This window comes from Scyliorhinus torazame, chromosome 21 (assembly GCF_047496885.1).
Source record: "Scyliorhinus torazame isolate Kashiwa2021f chromosome 21, sScyTor2.1, whole genome shotgun sequence".
Taxonomy (NCBI): domain Eukaryota; kingdom Metazoa; phylum Chordata; class Chondrichthyes; order Carcharhiniformes; family Scyliorhinidae; genus Scyliorhinus; species Scyliorhinus torazame.
Genome location: NC_092727.1, coordinates 75,984,008 through 76,003,554, shown reverse-complemented (window position 1 = coordinate 76,003,554; position 19,547 = coordinate 75,984,008). Strand labels below are relative to the sequence as shown.

The following is a 19,547-nucleotide window of genomic DNA, read 5'->3' as shown; positions in this document are numbered from 1 at the left end:
TTTCCCGTCCTTGATCTGGAGCGGTCCAGTGCTGAGTCCAGCATTGTATTGAAGTCCCCTCCCATTATCAGGCCTCCTACCTCCAGGTCTGAAATGCGCTCCAACATGCGCTTCATGAATCCAGCATCATCCCAGTTCGGGGCGTATACATTTACCAACACCACCCACGTCCCTTGCAACCTACCACTCACCATCACATATCTCCCTCCATTATCCACTACGATAGTCTTGGCCTCAAATGACACATGCTTTCCCACCAAAATTGCCACCCCTCTATTTTTCGCGTCCAGTCCTGAGTGAAATACCTGTCCTACCCATCCCCTTCTTAACCTGACCTGGTCCGCCACCTTCAGGTGTGTCTCTTGGAGCATAGCCACGTCTGCCTTCAGTCCCTTCAAGTGCCCCCCCCCCCCCCCCCCTCAGAGTGTCCGCGTCTCCCTCGCCCCCCAGCCGGAGGACCTCCATCCTGACCACCTCTTCTGTGTCCCATTCCCTTTCGGCCAGTGCAGCAGCAACCCTTTCCCCCCCCTTCCCCCCCCTCCCCTCTCCCCCGCTAGACCCCTGTCTAGCTTTTTTGCTCCCCCCATGTCACTCCCGTAAGTCAGCTGACACCTGCTGACCCCGGCTTCCCCGCCATCCCTTGGACCCCCCCGTGTGGGAGTCTCCCAATCAATATACGTTCCTTCGTTCCCCTTCCCGCCTTTCTTCCCGCGTGCGGGAAAAAAAAGCCCCGCGCTTTCCAAAGCCTGCCCCGCCCCCTCTGAACCCCCTTGTCTCTTTCCCCCAGCCCATATAACATTTCCTGCGCGTGATTGACCCCCTATATACAACAACCATCATACTTCAACCCTCAAACACCCCCCACCCTCACAAACCCTCAGTTAGAGTCCAGCTTTTCAGTTTGTATAAAGGTCCACGCCTCTTCAGGCGTTTCGAAGTAGTAGTGTTGGTCCTTGTATGTAACCCACAGTCGCGCTGGCTGCAGCATTCCAAATTTCACTCCTTTCCGATGCAGCACCGCTTTGGCCCGGTTGAAACCCGCTCTCCACTTAGCAACCTCCGTGCTCCAGTCCGGGTATATTCGGATCTCTGCATTGTCCCACTTGCTGCTCCGCTCCTTCTTGGCCCATTTCAGGACCCTCTCTCTGTCCGTAAACCGGTGAACTCTCACCACCATCGCCCTTGGTGGCTCATTTGCCTTGGGCTTCCTCGCCAGCACCCGGTGCGCCCCGTCCAGCTCCAGCGACTTCGAAGTGGCCTCCGCTCCCATCATCGGCCCGATCATCGTGCCCACGTATGCCGCGGCATCGGCCCCCTCCACTCCTTCTGGGAGACCCAGGATCCTCAGATTATTTCTCCTCGACCTGTTCTCCAGGTCTTCGAGTCTTCCCGCCCACTTCTTGTGTAGCGCCTCGTGCCGCTCCACTCTCACCGCCAGGCCCAAGAGCTCGTCCTCATTCTCACTCACTCTTTTCTGGACCTCTTGGATCTTCACCTCGTGGGCCTTCTGGGTTACCCCTAGTCCTTCATTTACCGCCAGCATAGGCGCCAGCATCTCCTTACGCAGCTCCTCGAAGCAGCGCTTGATGAATTCCTGCATCTCCTCTTTGTCCCAGGCCGCCGCCATTTTGCTTTTTTTCCCTCGCTTCTCCCGCTGCTCCAATGCCGCTTTTTTGGCCGTTGCACTTCGGGTCCGGTCCATAAAAGTTGGTTGGGGACCTCTCTCTTCTCTTCCCCACGGGTTATCTGTGAAAAAAATTCCGTTGGGGCTCCTTTAGCGAGCCCGAAAGTCCGTGATCGCGGGAGCTGCCGAATCGTGCGGCTTAGCTCCGCATAGCCGCAACCGGAAGTCTATTGTGTCGTCCTTATGGATTTTTTTTGCACCTGCTCCAGTACCTCAACATTGTTTTTGTAATATGTTGTAATATGGAGATGAGAATGTGCACAGTATGATTGTTACAACAGAACCAGGGCTGTGGCAATATCAAGGAAAAATGCATGCATATTTACATATCTAAAACTCTACACACTGAGCTACTGTCCTCAGCCCAACCTCTTTATGTTGCCTGTGTCTCTGTGGTACACAAAATCTAAGTTGACAATCCTGTGCTGTACTGAAGGAGTGCAACACTGCTGGAGGTGATTTCCCCCCCCGAATGAGACATTATACCCTCTCCGATGGACTTAAATGGACTTATGGCATAGTTTCAAAGAAAAACGGGGAAGTTGTCTCTGCCATTTCAGCCAATATGGATTGAAAATGGTCAGAGGTCAAAGAACACGCAAAGAACAGTTCATCTGATTATTATTACATTGCTGGCTGTGGCGACTTCCTGTTGCAGTTTTTCTCTTTTCCCAGAAACAATCGAAGGGGTCTTAGGCACAGAACGATTGTTTATTGACCAACGCGTTTAGAGGGCACAACTTCAGAGAAAGACCTCGGAAGCTGACTCTGCCCACGTAAGAAATCAGGTAATATATATACAGAGTGTGTTTAGGTATGCCAGAGTATTGTATACATTGGATAATGTCTGGTTTAAATTTTACATTGAACAAGTTACGTATGTGCACCCAGGCAGAGTGAGTATCTGTGATGAACGGTTACTGCCTTATCATCATGTAAGGTGATGTCCCCTTTAAGACCGGGCTTGGAACCCTGGGGACTCCGCCTCTGGCTCCGCCCATCTGGGAGCCATACATAAAGGCCTGCCTCATGGTCTGTATAGCAGTCAGCTCTCATCCATAGCTGTAGCATAGTTATTAGTCTAATAAAGCCTTCTTTACAGTTTAATCTCTAAGCATCATTATTGAGATGTGGAGATGCTGGCGTTGGACTGGGGTGAGCACAGTACGAAGACTTCGTATCATTATTGAGGGTACCTCAATTTATTAGACTAAACTAGATTCAGGATGGACGCAGGCCTAAAACCAGAGAAGCTCAATCTGGAAGCACGAACGCCGGAGGCAAAGGAAATTTTTTAATACTGGCTGTGGTGCTTCGAGGCCTACCTGGACTCCTCAGAGACTCCCATCCTGGGGCCACGCAAGCTGCGTCTACTCCACGCACGCCCGGGTGAGTCACAGAATCTCCGCCACGCTCGAAAATGCGACGACTTATGAGGAAGCGATTGAGTTGCTCCGCAAGCGGTTTGTCAAACCCCTCAATGAGGTGCACGCCCGGCATCTGCTCTCTACCTGCCGGTAGCGCTCGGGGGAATCGCTCGACGAGTTTGTTGAGAAACTCACCGCGCTGGCCAGGGACTGTGACCATCAGGATGTGACAGGGGAAGTCCATATGAACCTGCACATCAGGGATGCTTTCGTGTCCGGAATCCGCTCGACCTACATCCGGCAGCGGCTGCTCGAAAACGGGGCAAACCAGGAGACGCTAACGCTCGCCTCCTCGCTGGAGGTGGCCCGACATAACTTGGGTACATACCCCGCGGACTCTGCCAGCCCCCCCCGGACTTCCTCATACTCACCCGTATTACAGGCCTGCGCCACGCGGCGACCCGCTCACCATGGGGGCATACCTTGCTACTTCTGCGGGTAGGGCCAGCACCCACGCCCACGCTGCCCAGCCCGCTCCGCGATCTGCAGCGACTGCGGGAAGAAAGGGCACTTTGCGAGGGTCTGCCTGGCCAGACCCAGGGGCCAGAAAAACAAAGAACAGCCGGCCCGAAAATCAGGCTCTCAGGCCCGCAGGCCTCGCAATGCTGCTGTGCACCGACCCGACACGCCCTCTTCTGGTGCATCATCAGCCTCGTGCGAATCATGGGAGCGGCCATCTGGTCGGTGGCCATCTTCTCGACCCGACACGTGCGACCGACGGCAGCGGCCATTTTACGAGTCCGACTCGGCTGACGACTCCGACGACTGGGGCACTGGGTGCGATCACCCTCGATCAAACTCGGCCAAAACACCTGCAGAACTCCATGATGCAGGTCCAGGTCAACGGGCACGACACTGCATGCCTCTTCGACTCCGGGAGCACGGAGAGCTTTATCCACCCTGAAACGGTAAGGCGCTGTTCCCTACGCACCCATCCCGCATCCCAAACCTGTACTGTATTGTGGATCTCTCGATCCAGGGTGCCAAATACACCCGTTTCAAATTTTATATCCTCCCTCACCTCTGTGCCCCCCTGCTGCTCGGACTGGATTTCCAGTGCAGCCACCGAAGCCTGACACTGAGGTTCGGCGGACCCTTGCCCCCCCTCACGGTGTGCTGCCTTGCGACACTGAAAGTCGCACCCCCCTCGCTATTCGCTAACCTCACTCCCGACTGTAAGCCCGTCGCCACCAGGAGCCGGCGCTACAGTGTCCAAGGTATGGCTTTTATCAAGTCAGAGGTCCAGCGTTTACTGTGAGAGGGGGTCATCGAGGCTAGCAACAGCCCTTGGAGAGCGCAAGTGGTGGTAGTCCGGTCCGTGGAGAAGAAACAGATGGTCGTGGATTATAGCCAGACCATAAACCGATTCACGCAGCTTAATGCGTACCCCCTTCCTCGCATCGCGGAAATGGTAAATCGGATCGCCCAATACCGAGTCTTTTCCACGGTCGACCTCAAATCTGCCTACCACCAGCTCCCCATCCGACCAAAAGACCGCCCCTATACTGCCTTCGAAGCAGCCGGCCGGCTCTTCCACTTCCTCAGGGTCCCCTTTGGTGTCACAAATGGGGTCTCTGTCTTTCAAAGGGCAATGGACCAAATGGTGGACCAGTACGGTTTGCGGGCTACATACCCGTACTTGGACAATGTCACCATCTGCGGCCATGATCAGCAGGACCATGACGCTAACCTCAAAAAGTTCCTCCAGACCGCCCGAGCCCTTAACCTGACCTATAACGAGGGCAAATGCGTTTTCCACACCACCCGGCTGGCCATCCTCGGCTATGTCGTGGAAGACGGGGTCCTAGGTCCCGACCCCGACCGCATGCGCCCCTTTAAGGAACTCCCTCTCCCCCGCAGCCTCAAGGCCCTCAAACGGTGCTTGGGGCTTTTCTCCTATTACGCCCAGTGGGTCCCCAAGTATGCGGACAAAGCCCGCCCACTCCTAAAGACCACCACCTTTCCCCTCTCGGCTGAGGCTCAATTGGCCTTCAACCGCATCAAGGCCGACATCATCAAGGCCGCCATGCACGCGGTGGACGAAACCATCCCTTTCCAGGTAGAGAGCGATGCATCAGACATCGCCCTGGCTGCTACCCTCAATCAAGGAGGCAGACCAGTAGCGTTCTTCTCCCGAACCCTCACCGCCTCCGAGATTCGACACTCTGCAGTCGAAAAGGAGGCACAAGCCATTGTGGAGGCTGTGCGGTGCTGGAGACACTACCTCGCCGGTAGGAGGTTTACCCTCGTCACCGACCAACGGTCGGTCGCCTATATGTTCGATAACACGCAACGGGGCAAAATAAAAAACGATAAAATTTTGAGGTGGAGGATTGAACTCTCCACCTACTCGTACGATATCAAGTATCGTCCAGGGGAGCTCAACGAGCCCCCAGATGCCCTGTCCCGCGGCACATGCGCCAACGCGCAGGAGGACCGCCTGCAAGCCATCCACAATGACCTCTGCCACCCGGGGGTTACCCGGCTCATCCATTTAATCAAGTCCCGCAACCTACCTTACTCAACCAAGGAGGTCAAGGCCATGGTCAGGGCCTGCCAGGTCTGTGCGGAGTGCAAACCGCACTTCTATCGACCAGACAAGGTTCGGCTTGTGAAGGCCTCGGGCCCCTTTGAGCGACTGAGCGTGGACTTCAAGGGGCCCCTCCCGTCCACCAACCGTTATGCCTATTTCCTCACCGTGATCGATGAGTTCTCCCGTTTCCCATTCGCCATTCCCTGCACCGACATGACCTCAGCCACGGTGATTAAGGCACTGCACAGCATCTTCACCCTGTTCGGTTTCCCTGCTTATATCCACAGCGACCGGGGTACATCGTTCATGAGCGATGAACTGCGTCAGTATCTGCTCAGCAAAGGCATCGCCTCGAGCAGAACGACCAGTTATAACCCACGGGGAAACGGGCAGGTGGAGAGGGAGAACGCGACCGTGTGGAAGGCTGTCCTTCTGGCCCTGCGGTCGAGAAATCTCCCAACCACCCGCTGGCAGGAGGTCCTACCCGATGCCCTACACTCCATTAGGTCACTCCTCTGCACGGCCACGAATGAGACCCCTCACGACTGATTGTTTCTCTTCCCCAGGAAGTCTACCTCCGGGGTCTCGCTTCCACCTTGGCTGATGGCTCCGGGACCTGTTCTTCTCTGGAGGCACGCGAGGAGCCATAAAACGGACCCCCTAGTTGAAAAGGTCCGACTGCTCCACGCCAACCCCAGTTACGCCTACGTGGAGTACTCCGACAGCAGGCAAGATACGGTTTCCCTCCGGGATCTGGCGCCCGCTGAATCCTCCACCACAGACGCCCCTTCCCGCGCCGCTCCCCTGCAGGACCCGTCGCCCCCTTTACACACCCCGCCGGCACCGGCTCCGCTACCCCCGGCCCTGCCTAGTTCCTCTGCCCTGACCCGGACCGAAGCTCCGACCGCTGTGCCCTCAACCGGGACGTCCGTGCCCGCCGCACCACCGCCCGAATTGAGGAGATCGAGGAGGACGATCTGGCCGCCGAGACGGATGGACCTATGATGGCACTTCACCCCCGCCGGACTCCTTTTTAAACAGGGGGTGAATGTGATGAACGGTTACTGCCTTATCATCATGTAAGATGATGTCCCCTTTAAGACCGGGCTTGGAACCCTGGGGACTCCGCCTCTGGCTCCGCCCATCTGGGAGCCATACATAAAAGCCTGCCTCATGGTCTGTATAGCAGTCAGCTCTCGTCCATAGCTGTAGCATAGTTATTAGTCTAATAAAGCCTTCTTTACAGTTTAATCTCTAAGCATCATTATTGAGGGTACCTCAGTATCATCTACCTTTATCTACCCTTCGTCTTTCTATGGATTCCTCCCTACGTGGTGCCAGACCTGAAAGACGTGTCAGGTCCTTAGGTCGAGTTAGAAAAACATGTTCGGCCAGAAAATTCCTGGCTACATGTAGATTGTGTCTTAAGAACAAGCTGTTAAGGTCACTGAAAACTGGTTTAACTGACATCTTTGTGAAATTGTCCTTTATTGTTTTAGTGTACGTACACTATATAGATTAGAAAATCCCTCAGAACAATTGCTAATTGCCCCAATAGATTGTTGTTAATAAATACAAATCATTTGTCTCCCCACACCATGCACAGGTTTGTACGGCATATCTCCTCCATTGCACCAGTGACTATACTTCAAGAAATTATGTTCTTGGTTATGTAGCTCTTTGGAGCACACAGAGGGCATGAAAAGCATTGTCAAAATGTGTGTCTTTCTTGTCAAGGAATGTGGATAGGGAAAACAAAACAGGAATGATCTAGGTCATGCCTGTCGGCCTCCCTGTCACCAATATCAGAATGGTACCAGCATGAGGGCACAAGGTTTTCCTGCCCTCCCTCTCAGCCAGTGCAAGTGAGAGATGTCAATGCAGCAGCATTTCAAAATCATTGGCTTTAACCTCCAAAAGAGTAGAAATGGACACAGCTGGGACAGGAGGTGGGTGTGGGAAAGCAGACGGGGACTGTTTGCTGAGCTGTTCGGAGCCCAATGTAAAAGACAGGCTTCAGGTTGATTCCTTCACCAGATATTATTATTGGAGTTAATGTGAGACCCAGGGAGATCAGTAACAGGGGAAAACAAAGAAAATGCCATCAAAACTGCTGTGCAATCATGACAATGTCATCACAGGTATACAGGAGGAATACTCACCAAAATTGTCAGAGAAATTGGAGCCTTAATAATCCAAAAATATGGAGAATCAATAGAATCCCAGCACCTAAAGGAAATATCCAGTTAAACTTTTGCATTTGGAAGTAATCTTGTGGAATTCCCAGAATTTCCGAGTGAGCTGATTTCGGCAGGAATGCCCGTGTACAAAGTGCATCAACTGACCACATACTGTGTAAAGAATGTGAACAGTTAATCCAGGATTCCTCATCCTGATCTCCATCCAGAGCCTCCCACTGAAAAGTGTGTGTGTGTGTTGGTGTGAGGTTGTGGTGTGTGCGAGGTTGTGGTGTGTGCGAGGTGTGGTGTGTGCGAGGTGTGGTGTGTGTAAAGGGTGTTTTGTTTTTGTGTGTAGGGTGTGTGAGTAGGTTGTGTGTAGCTGTGTATGAATGTAGGGGTCCATATGTGGATACGTAAGGCTGTTTTTAGGTGTGTTTGAGGGGCGGCATGGTGGCACAGCAGTTAGCTCTGCTGTCTCAGCTCCAGGGACCGAGGTTCAATTCTGGAACAAAGAAATGTACAAAGAAATGTACAGCACAGGAACAGGCCCTTCGGTCCTCTAAGCCCGTGCCGACCATGCTGCCCGTCTAAACTACAATCTTCTACACTTCCTGGGTCCGTATCTCTCTATTCCCATCCTATTCATGTATTTGTCAAGATGCCCCTTAAATGTCACTATCGTCCCTGCTTCCACCACCTCCTCCGGTAGCGAGTTCCAGGCACCCACTACCCTCTGTGTAAAAAACTCGGGTAACAGTCTGTGTGGAGTTTGCACATTCTCCTCGTGTCTGCGTGGGTTTCCTCCAGGTGCTCTGATTTCCTCCCACAGTCTAAAGATGTGCAGATTAGGTGGATTGGCCATGATCAATTGCCCCTTAGTCACCATAAGGATAGGTGCGGTTACTAGGTTACGGGGATAGGGCATGGATTTCAGTAGGATGCTCTTTCCAAGGAATGGTGCAGATTCGATGGGCCGATTGGCTTCCTTCTTCACTGTAAACTCTATGATTCTATGTGTGTGTATCTGTGGGATTGTGTGAATTATGTGTGTGTATATCTAGGTGTGTGTATGTATGTAGGGGTGAAGGTGTGGGTGGGGAAGAATGTCTTTGGGTTGGTACGCTGTCAGGATCAAGCTCAATTTTAAAAACTTGAATGGCCAAGTATCCAATAAAACCCATCGCCAAGACCAATACAGGGAGAATCACCTCTGCACTGGGCACTGAGCAGCTGATGTCTTGAATTGGAAACAGTAAGGGACAATTGGAAAACAGTGTTCACATTGCTCTGATTTAGATAGGCTTTTTCTCTCTTACCCGACATCATCATAGTGCAACATGGCAAGTGTCCAACTGACAGTGATCAACAGTGGGGCACCTGTAAAAACAGAAATAGAATCAATAGTACAGATAAGTGTTATACCTGAGGCTGAGATTCTCTCCACGGTGAACATCACAGCTGCAGTTAATCAGCAAGTCTACTATTTTCAAAATTAGTCTATTCTTTCATGGTGAAAGGGATCAAGGAAATCAGTTAAATAAAATTGATAGTAGGATTAAGGCATTAATGTAATCAGTTAACAAAGCGCTCATCTTACTGCTCGTTCTTTTGTCAGATTTAGAGGTTGAATTTTTGTTCGTAGGACAATGTCTTGTGTCAAGTATAATAAATGACAATTTCAATAGATTCCTCATTAGAGTTGAATAATATGATATACATTGCATTGCAATGGTGGATCATGGCTTTTCAGAAGAACAATTCTTGGGATATGACAGCCCTTCCCACCATTTTTCTGAGACTGGTATGACTTTGAATCATTGAATCATAGCATGGTTATAGAACAGAAGGAGGCCATTCAGCCCATCATGTCTGTGCTAGCTCTCTGCAAGAGCAACTCAGCTAATCCCATTACCTTGCCCTTTCCCTCCAGCTTCACAAATAGTTTCCCTTCAGACTTTGTCTCCTCCACAGTCTCAGGCAGTTCATCCCAGATCCTAACCACTCGCTGTGTAAAAAAGGTTTTTCCTTATGTCACTCTCACTTCTTTTGCCATTCATCTTCACTGTCCTCCAATTCTTCACTCTTCAGCCTGTTGAAACAATCACTCCAGACTCCTCGTGATGTTGAACGCCTCTCTCAAATCTCCTCTCAAGCATCTCTTCTCAATGGAGGACAGCCCCAACTTCTCCAATCTATCCACATAACTGAGGCTCCTCATCCATGGAGCATTCTGGTGAATCTTTTCTGCCCAGAATTGGACACAATCCTCCAGTTCAGGCCAAATCAGAGTTTCATAATGGCCCCACAGCGAGCTTGGTTAGCAGGAGGGAGGAAAGGTGATGGAACACAAGAGGAAAAATATGACACAGAGAGGAAAGAAAAGTAAGGGTTGCAACTAATGAAATATATAGAGCTACATAAATGACACTGAGCTTGGAACACAGAAACAGGCTGTTCAATTTCTCTCCTGTACTTTAGTCTTTGTGTTGCTCACAAAATCCTGCACCACCTCTTCATTTCTCCATACATTTGAACGGTCATCACTACTGTAATTTTGGAAACAAGCAGCTAATTTGTACACAGCAAAACTCTCACAAAATGCAATGTGCTGTTTTTTTAAAATATATTTTATTCAAGATTTTTGGCCAAACATAACAGTACGTAGTGTTTCTTTTACACAACAATAAAGCAATATAAATAACAGTGGCCAGTTTTAAACAGATAAATAAATAATATATAAACAAAAACAAAACTGAATGGCAACTGCCTTGTCCAAAATAAATACTCTCCAAAAATACAATCCAACAATCCAATATACAATTACCCACAACAAATACCTATACATATTATACATATACAATAACATCTCTGAGAGTCCGTTCGATTCCTCCCCCCCCTCCCCCCCCCTGGGTTGCTGCTGTTGTCTACTTCTTTTCCATTCCCTCTATCTTTCTGTGAGGTAATCGACGAACGGTTGCCACCGCCTGGTGAACCCCTGAGCCGAACCCCTTAACATGAACTTAATCCGTTCTAACGACTGCCATGTCGTTTATCCAGGTCTCCACACCCGGGGGTTTGGCTTCCTTCCACATTAACAATATCCTGCGCCGGGCTACTAGGGACGCAAAGGCCAACACGTCAGCCTCTCTCGCCTCCTGCACTCCCGGCTCTTCTACAACCCCAAATATAGCCAACCCCCAGCTTGGTTCGACCCGGACCCCCACCACCTTCGAAAGCACCTTTGCCACCCCCACCCAGAACCCCTGTAGTGCCGGGCATGACCAGAACATGTGGGTGTGATTCCCTGGGCCTTTCGAGCATCTCGCACACCTATCCTCTACCCCAAAAAATTTACTAAGCCGTGCTCCAGTCATATGCGCCCTGTGTAACACCTTAAATTGTATCAGGCTTAGCCTGGCACATGAGGACGATGAGTTTACCCTACGTAGGGTAGCCCACAGCCCCTCCTCAATCTCCTCCCCCAGTTCTCCTTCCCATTTCCCTTTCAGCTCATCTACCATGATCTCCCCCTCGTCCCTCATTTCCCTGTATATGTCCGACACCTTACCATCCCCCACCCATGTCTCTGAGATCACTCTATCCTGCACCTCCTGCGTCGGGAGCTGCGGGAATTCCCTCACCTGTTGCCTCGCAAAAGCCCTCAATTGCATGTACCGAAATGCATTCCCTTGGGGCAACCCATATTTTTCCGTCAGCGCTCCCAGACTCGCAAACGTCCCATCTACAAACAGATCTCTCAGTTGTACTACCCCAGCTCTTTGCCATGCTCCAAATCCCCCATCCATTCTCCCCGGAACGAACCTATGATTGTTTCTTATCGGGGACCGCACCGAAGCTCCCGTCCTTCCCCTATGCCGTCTCCACTGCCCCCAAATTTTCAATGTAGCCACCACCACCGGGCTTGTGGTGTATTTCTTTGGTGAGAACGGCAACGGTGCCGTCACCATTGCTTGTAGGCTAGTCCCCCTGCAGGACGCCCTCTCCAATCTCTTCCACGCCGCTCCCTCCCCTTCTCCCATCCACTTACACACCATTGAAACATTGGCGGCCCAGTAGTACTCACCTAGGCTCGCTAGTGCCAGCCCCCCCCTGTCCCTACTACGCTGCAAGAATCCCCTCCTCACTCTCGGGGTCTTCCCAGCCCACACAAAACTCATAATACTCTTCTCGATTCTTTTGAAAAAAGCCTTTGTGATCACCACCGGGAGGCACTGAAACACAAAAGGGAATCTCGGGAGGACCAACATTTTAACCGCCTGCACCCTACCTGCCAATGACAGGGACACCATGTCCCATCTCTTAAAGTTCTTCTCCATCTGTTCCACCAACCGTGTTAAATTAAGCCTGTGTAATGTACCCCAATTCTTGGCTATCTGGATCCCCAAGTACCGGAAGTCCCTTGTTACCTTCCTCAACGGTAAATCCTCTATCTCTCTGCTCTGCTCCCCTGGATGCACCACAAACAATTCACTTTTCCCCATGTTCAGTTTATACCCTGAAAAATCCCCAAACTCCCCAAGTATCCGCATTATCTCTGGCATCCCCTCCGCCGGGTCCGCCACATATAGCAACAAATCATCCGCAGACAGAGATAGCCGGTGTTCCCCCCGAGTACTCCCCTCCACTTCCTGGAACCCCTCAATGCTATGGCCAGGGGTTCAATCGCCAGTGCAAACAATAACGGGGACAGAGGACATCCCTGCCTCGTCCCTCTATGGAGCCGAAAATAGTCAGACCCCCGTCCATTCGTGACCACGCTCGCCATCGGGGCCCTATACAGCAACTGTACCCACCTGACATACCCATCCCCAAAACCAAATCTCCTCAGCACCTCCCACAAATAATCCCACTCCACTCTATCAAATGCTTTCTCGGCATCCATCGCCACCACTATCTCCGCTTCCCCCTCTGGTGGGGGCATCATCATTACCCCTAGCAGCCTCCGTATATTTGTATTCAGCTGTCTCCCCTTCACAAACCCAGTTTGGTCCTCATGAACCACCCCCGGGACACAATCCTCTATTCTCATTGCCATTACCTTGGCCAGAATCTTAGCGTCCACATTCAGGAGGGAAATGGGCCTGTTGGACCCGCATTGCAGCGGGTCTTTTTCTTTCTTTAGGAGGAGCGATATCATTGCCTCTGACATAGTCGGGGGCAACTGCCCCCTTTCCCTCGCCTCATTAAAGGTTCTCATCAGTAGCAGGGCCAGCAAGTCCATATATTTCCTATAGAATTCAACTGGGAATCCGTCTGGTCCCAGGGCCTTCCCCGCCTGCATGCTCCCAATCCCTTTCACCACTTCCTCCGTCTCAATCTGTGCTCCCAGTCCCACCCTCTCCTGCTCCTCCACCTTAGGAAGTTCCAGCTGATCCAGAAAGCACATCATTCTCTCCTTCCCATCCGGGGGCTGAGCTTCATATAATCTTTCGTAAAATGCCTTGAACACTCCATTCACTCTCTCCGCTCCCCGCTCCATCTCTCCCTCCTCATCTCTCACCCCCCCTATCTCCCTCGCTGCTCCCCTTTTCCTCAGTTGGTGGGCCAGCAACCTGCTCGCCTTCTCCCCGTATTCGTACTGTACACCCTGTGCCTTCCTCCATTGTGCCTCTGCATTACCCGTAGTCAACAAGTCAAATTCTACATGTAGCCTTTGCCTTTCCCTGTACAGTCCCTCCTCCGGTGCCTCCGCATATTGTCTGTCCACCCTCAGAAGTTCTTTCAACAACCGCTCCCTTTCCCTACCCTCCTGCTTTCCTTTATATGCCATAATAGATATCAGCTCCCCTCTAACCACTGCCTTCAGCGCCTCCCAGACCACTCCCACCTGTACCTCCCCATTATCATTGAGTTCCAAGTACCTTTCAATACACCCCCTCACCCTTAAACACACACCCTCATCTGCCAATAATCCCATGTCCATTCTCCAGGGTGGACGCTGTTGTTTTTCTTCCCCTATCTCCAGGTCCACCCAATGTGGAGCATGATCCGAAATGGCTATAGCCGTGTACTCCGTCCCCGTCACCTTTGGATCAGTGCCCTTCCCAAACAAAAAAATCTATTCGTGAATAAACTTTGTGGACATAGGAGAAAAACGAAAACTCCTTACTCCTAGGTCTACTAAATCTCCAGGGGTCTACTCCTCCCATCTGCTCCATAAAATCCTGAAGCACCCTAGCTGCAGCCGGCCTCCTTCCGGTCCTGGACCTCGATCTGTCCAGCCCTGGGTCCAGCACCGTATTAAAATCTCCACCCATTACCAACTTCCCCACTCCTAGGTCCGGGATTCGTCCTAACATACGCCTCATAAAGTTGGCATCATCCCAGTTCGGGGCATGCACGTTCACTAATACCACCGCCTCCCCTTGCAATTTGCCACTCACCATCACGTATCTGCCCCCACTATCCGCCACTATAGTCTTTGCCTCAAACATTACCCGCTTCCCCACTAGTATGGCCACCCCCCTGTTTTTTGCGTCTAGCCCCGAATGAAACACCTGTTTCATCCTTTGCGTAGTCTGACCTGGTCTATCAGCTTCAGATGCGTCTCCTGAAGCATAACCACATCTGCCTTAAGTTTCTTTAGGTGTGCGAGTACCCGTGCCCTCTTAATCGGCCCGTTCAGCCCTCTCACATTCCACGTGATCAACCGGGTTGGGGGGCTCTTTCCCGCCCCCCCCCCACCTGTTGACGACTAGCCATCTCCTTTTTCAATCCAGCTCCTCACCCGGTTCCCACGTAGCCGTATCTCCCCCAAGCGGCGCCCCCCCCGCCCCGACCACCCCCCCATACCAGCTCCCCCTTCTCCCCAGCAGCAGCAACCCAGTTAACCCCCCCACCCCCGCTAGATCCCAAACTAGCGTAATTGCACCCCCCATGTTGCTCCTAGAAGTCAGCAAACTCTGGCCGACCTCGGCTTCCCCCCGTGACCTCGGCTCACACTGTGCGAGGCCCCCTCCTTCCTGCTTCCCTGTTCCCGCCGTGATTACCATAGCACGGGAACAAAGCCCGCGCTTCCCTTTTGGCCCCGCCCCCAATGGCCGGCGCCTTCAGCTCCTCATCCTCCCTCCCCCCCTCCCCCACGACATGGGGAAAAGAGAAAAGTTACAGGGTCGCAGGATTAACAACTTCTTCCCTCTTTTCCCCCCTTCATCCCACATATTCACCCCCCCACTTTGTCCCAAACGTTCTTTTTATGGCCCACTCACTCCAGTTTCTCCTCGACAATAAATGTCCACGCCTCATCTGCCGTTTCGAAGTAGTGGTGTTTCCCTTGATGTGTGACCCACAGTCTTGCCGGTTGCAGCATTCCAAATTTAATCTTCCGTTTGTGCAGCACCGCCTTGGCCCGATTAAAGCTTGCCCTCCTTCTCGCCACCTCCGCACTCCAATCTTGATATACGAGGATCACCGCGTTCTCCCACCTACTGCTCCGAGTTTTCTTTGCCCATCTGAGGACCATCTCTCTGTCCTTATATCGGAGAAATCTCACCACTATGGCTCGAGGAATTTCTCCAGCCTTCGGTCTTCGCGCCATAACTCGATAGGCTCACTCCACCTCCAGCGGACCCGTCGGGCCCTCCGATCCCATTAACGAGTGCAGCATCGTGCTCACATATGCCCCGACGTCCACCCCTTCTACACCTTCGGGAAGACCAAGAATCCTTAAATTCTTCCTCCTCGCATTATTCTCCAGCACCCCCAGCCTTTCCACACACCTTTCGTGTTGTGCCTCGTGCATCTCCGTTTTCACCACCAGGCCCTGTATGTCGTCCTCATTCTCAGCAGCCTTTGCCTTCACGACCCGAAGCTCCTATTCCTGGGTCTTTTGCGCCTCCTTTAGCCCCTCAATCGCTTGTAATATCGGGGCCAACAGCTCCTTCTTCATCTCCTTTTTGAGTTCTTCCACGCAACGCCGCAGGAACTCTTGTTGGTCAGGGCCCCATATTAAACTGCCTCCTTCCGACGCCATCTTGCCTTCCTGGCCGCTGCTCTAGAGGATCCACCGCAATCCGGCCACTTTCCTCTCTTTTTTCCATCCGTGTCCAGGGGGGATTCCCTTCTGGATTACAGCGCAGTGTTTTTTGCCGTTAAAATTGCCGTTGGGGCTCCTATCAAGAGCCCAAAAGTCCGTTCCACCAGGAGCTGCCGAAACGTGCGACCTAGCTGGTCATCGCCGCACCCGGAAGTCAATGCAATGTGCTGTTGACCAGATAATCTGTTTTCGTTATGCTGGCTGAAGGGTAAATATTGTCAGGACACCGGCGAGAACTTCTTCAACTAGATTCATGGGGACTTTTGCAATCAGCAATAGAGCTGATATTCAAAACCTCACTTGAAAGACAGCAGCCGTAATTTCCTGGTTTCCCAGTATCGGATTTGCGGGGTACCCCAAAACTGCGCTGGAGAATCCCTCTTGGATGTTCCCAGGTAAGGGTTGAAGCAGAAATTGTCCAGAAGCACTAACTTGCTCTGGACAATGGCGCTGGGCTGGGAACCACCTGACAAAGCGATTTAAAATCGCTAACTTTGGATGGTTCTGAGTTTTATGTTGATTGCTACTCTGAAAGAGTTAGAAGGAAAAAAATGCATTTCTAACTTCAGAGTAACTATTTTAACGACCCAGACCCCGGGTTTTGCACAGGAAACCCCCCCACCACCCCATACCCCTCAGCAGATCCCACAGGCCCCAGCCAACTAAGCACTCCATTCCCACATGTTATTTCCCCAGTCCGCTACCTGCAGAATTTCCTCCACCAGGGATTTCCCATCCCTGACCCGACCGGGCCCGAACCCCCCCCCCCCCCCCCTCCTCCCATCTAAATTACCACCCCTCCGACCAGAGGCAGACTGACCAATGCACAGGGGGGCGGGGGGGAACTGAGAGGTGGCTGTGATGTGCCCCCAAAGCATAAGTCCGCCTTGCTAGCTGCGTCAAACTCGAGTGACATAACAAGCTCCAAGAAAGTCCTTCGAGGTCGTTTGGTCTACAGTGTTTTCAAAGGCCGGTAGCACACCCAATGCCCCCCTCCCTTCAATGTATATGTATTATCCCTGTATTTGTTGTCTCAGTATTTGTTGTCCTGCTCTGTCCCTCCCTCTGCCTCTCCCGGATGTCAGGCACCTGAACCTCCGGCTCAGAGACTCCGCTGAGTTTGCGGCTGAATAACGGCAGCTGCCGGAATCTGCGCAGCTCTCCTGTTGCTCTCGGCAGTCGCCACCTGAAGCCCAGCCGGCACTGATCCCTTCGGCGGCCTCCTGGGGCAGTGGCTAGGTGTCCGAGCCTGTGCCGCGATACCTTTCCCAGGCCAGCTAGCCCAGAGTAAGGCAGCCGCTCGACAGAATGGACTAGCCGGATTGACCCTTGAGGGTCCGCTGCAAATTTACACAGGAATGGAGGGAGGGAGAGGGTGAAGTTGTAATGAGAAGGGGGAGTGGGAGAAAGGGAGAGGGGGGAGTTGGAGGAAGAGAGAGTGGAGAAAAGGAGGGTGGAGGGATGAAGATTGGATAGAAGGAGGGGGAGAGCTCGTGAGTGCCGGAGGGAGTGAGGGGCTTCACTGGGCGATGGACAGTACTTTGCAATTTTGCAATTGAAAAAGGAGCAAATGTAATGTAAATCTCCTGCAGGTTGCAACCTACTGGCCAGTGAATCTCTGAAAATGTCCATCTGAGGGAGGGAATGTCAGTGAGTGGGTAAAATGCTTGATTCTAGCATCCCCCTCAGAGCTGTTTCTTTTCTCTTTTTAATATGATTTCAAATTATTGCCTCAATATTTATTGACCTGTGCTAGTACCAGGTATTGCGGTACCTAAGAGGCTGATGACCATTGGTTCAACCCAGGAGTTTACCATTGACTATTGTTACGTAGCTCCGCCCTGACAGGCGGAGTATAAGAAACGGTGCCATCCCAGCAGCCTTCACTTTCTGTACCGAAGCAGCTGGGGAACAAGTTCTAGTAGATTAAAGCCTTCAGTTATGAAATCACTTCGTCTTGAGTGTAATTGATCGCGCATCATGACCACTATTTGAAAAGCTTTGCCATTAATTTCTGCACATAATGCATTGGGTATATGTGTATTAAGTTGCAGCCAAGGTCCCATTGAGGTGTTTATGACAGATTGAGGTGTGCATAATGGCACCAGTTTTCCATCTGGCCTCTGTTGGGACCGAAGACAATGGGCGGGATTCTCCCTTCTGGGGACTAAGTCCCCCGCCCGCCAGAAAACGGGGGAGTCATTCCTGACTTTTCCTCGAAGGTCCGGGGTGATTCTCAGTTTTCCAGGGGGCTAGAAGAGCCCCGGCGTGCGTCCCAAAGCTCTGGCTGCCAGTAAGGCCCTGCTAGCCAGACCGCGCATGCACACTGCGGCGCAAGTGGGTCCGCGCATGCGCGCGGCGGCCCTCCTTGGCGCGGCCGCCGACGACATGGCGGAGCCACACAGCGGGCCCATGTGGAGGAAGGCAAGTCCCTCCCAGATCGCAATGGCCCGCCGATTAGTGGCCCCCGATCGTGGGCCTGGCCACCGCTGAGGACCCCCCCGGAGTCAGATACCCCCCGCCCCCCCACCAGGACCGCCACCGTGGCCGCGGGTCCCATATCCCGCCGGGTGGTACCACATGTAAACCACGCCGGCGGGAGTTTGGCCGGTCGACTGCGGAGAATCTGTGCGAGGGCCTGTTCCAACGTCCCCCGACCGGCGCCGCGTCGACTGCGTGGGCGGGACTGGCGAGTCTGTGGAGAATCGCGGACGCGCCGTCGCGCCGGATTTCCGGCATAAATGGCTGTTCTCCGCCCCCGCGCCATGCGCAATTCCGACACGGAGGGTCGGAGAATCCCGCCAGACTCCACACGTAGCCAGATAGAATTTACAGTGCAGAAGGAGGCCATTCAGCCTATCGAGTCTGCACCGGCTCTTGGAAAGAGCACCCCACCCAAGGTCAACAGCTCCACTGTATTCCCATAACCCTGTAACCCCACCCAACACTAAGGGCAATTATGGACACGAAGGGCAATTTATCATGGCCAATCCACCAATAGATACAACTCCGCAATACAATAACTTTCTACTCCACTCCCCTCAGGATCCTCTTCCTCGATCTGCTCACAGGTCGGGGTTTATATCCTGTGGGGATTCCTTCATGCGTGAGGAAGCTCCGTCCCCTAATCACCTGGGGAGTTTGTATTCCAAGGTGGATGCGGGGAATCTGATATAATGTAGGTTCTGACTCCTTAGGGGGTGGTAACACACCCCTTCGTCCCAAGTTTGGAGTAACGTCTTTATCTTCTGGCGATGGATCCATCAATCGCTTGGGTAGCGGGGTTGGGTGGGTGGGGGAGGCGTGTAGCCCACCGTGACCATCATTTCCGCGAAGAGTGACGAAGCTGGAATTGTTCGGGTGGCGAGGTTGTTGGTGCTATCGGTGCTGGTATGTGGTTGTCTGGTAGTATATGTCAGATCCAGCGTCATTGTTGCCATTGTCACTGGACGGATCCGTGGGCGCGGCGGTTACCCAAGCTTCCTGATTTCCAACGGGCGGTGGCAATAGGGATTGGGGGTCTCGGTGGGGCCTAGGCTACATGGGAGGAAGGCACTCGGATCCTGGAGGGGGGTCTCTGGAATTCGCTCCGCAGCTCTTCATTTCGTTGACGCATGTGGCCCAGGTGGCGGTGTGCTTCATTCTCCTGTATCCGACCGTGTGGGAT

General features: G+C 52.5%; 1 protein-coding gene across 1 annotated transcript in view; it reads right to left on the bottom strand.

Annotated features, from left to right (window-relative positions):
- Positions 1-19,547, bottom strand: part of LOC140398357 (vasoactive intestinal polypeptide receptor-like) — a 380,360-nt gene that overhangs the window by 35,116 nt on the left and 325,697 nt on the right. Inside the window, exons 8-9 of the mRNA XM_072486947.1 lie at positions 9,141-9,201; positions 7,807-7,873 (exon numbers count right to left, since the gene is read on the bottom strand). Coding sequence (XP_072343048.1) covers positions 7,807-7,873; positions 9,141-9,201 — 128 coding nt within the window. The remainder of the gene's footprint in view (positions 1-7,806; positions 7,874-9,140; positions 9,202-19,547) is intronic.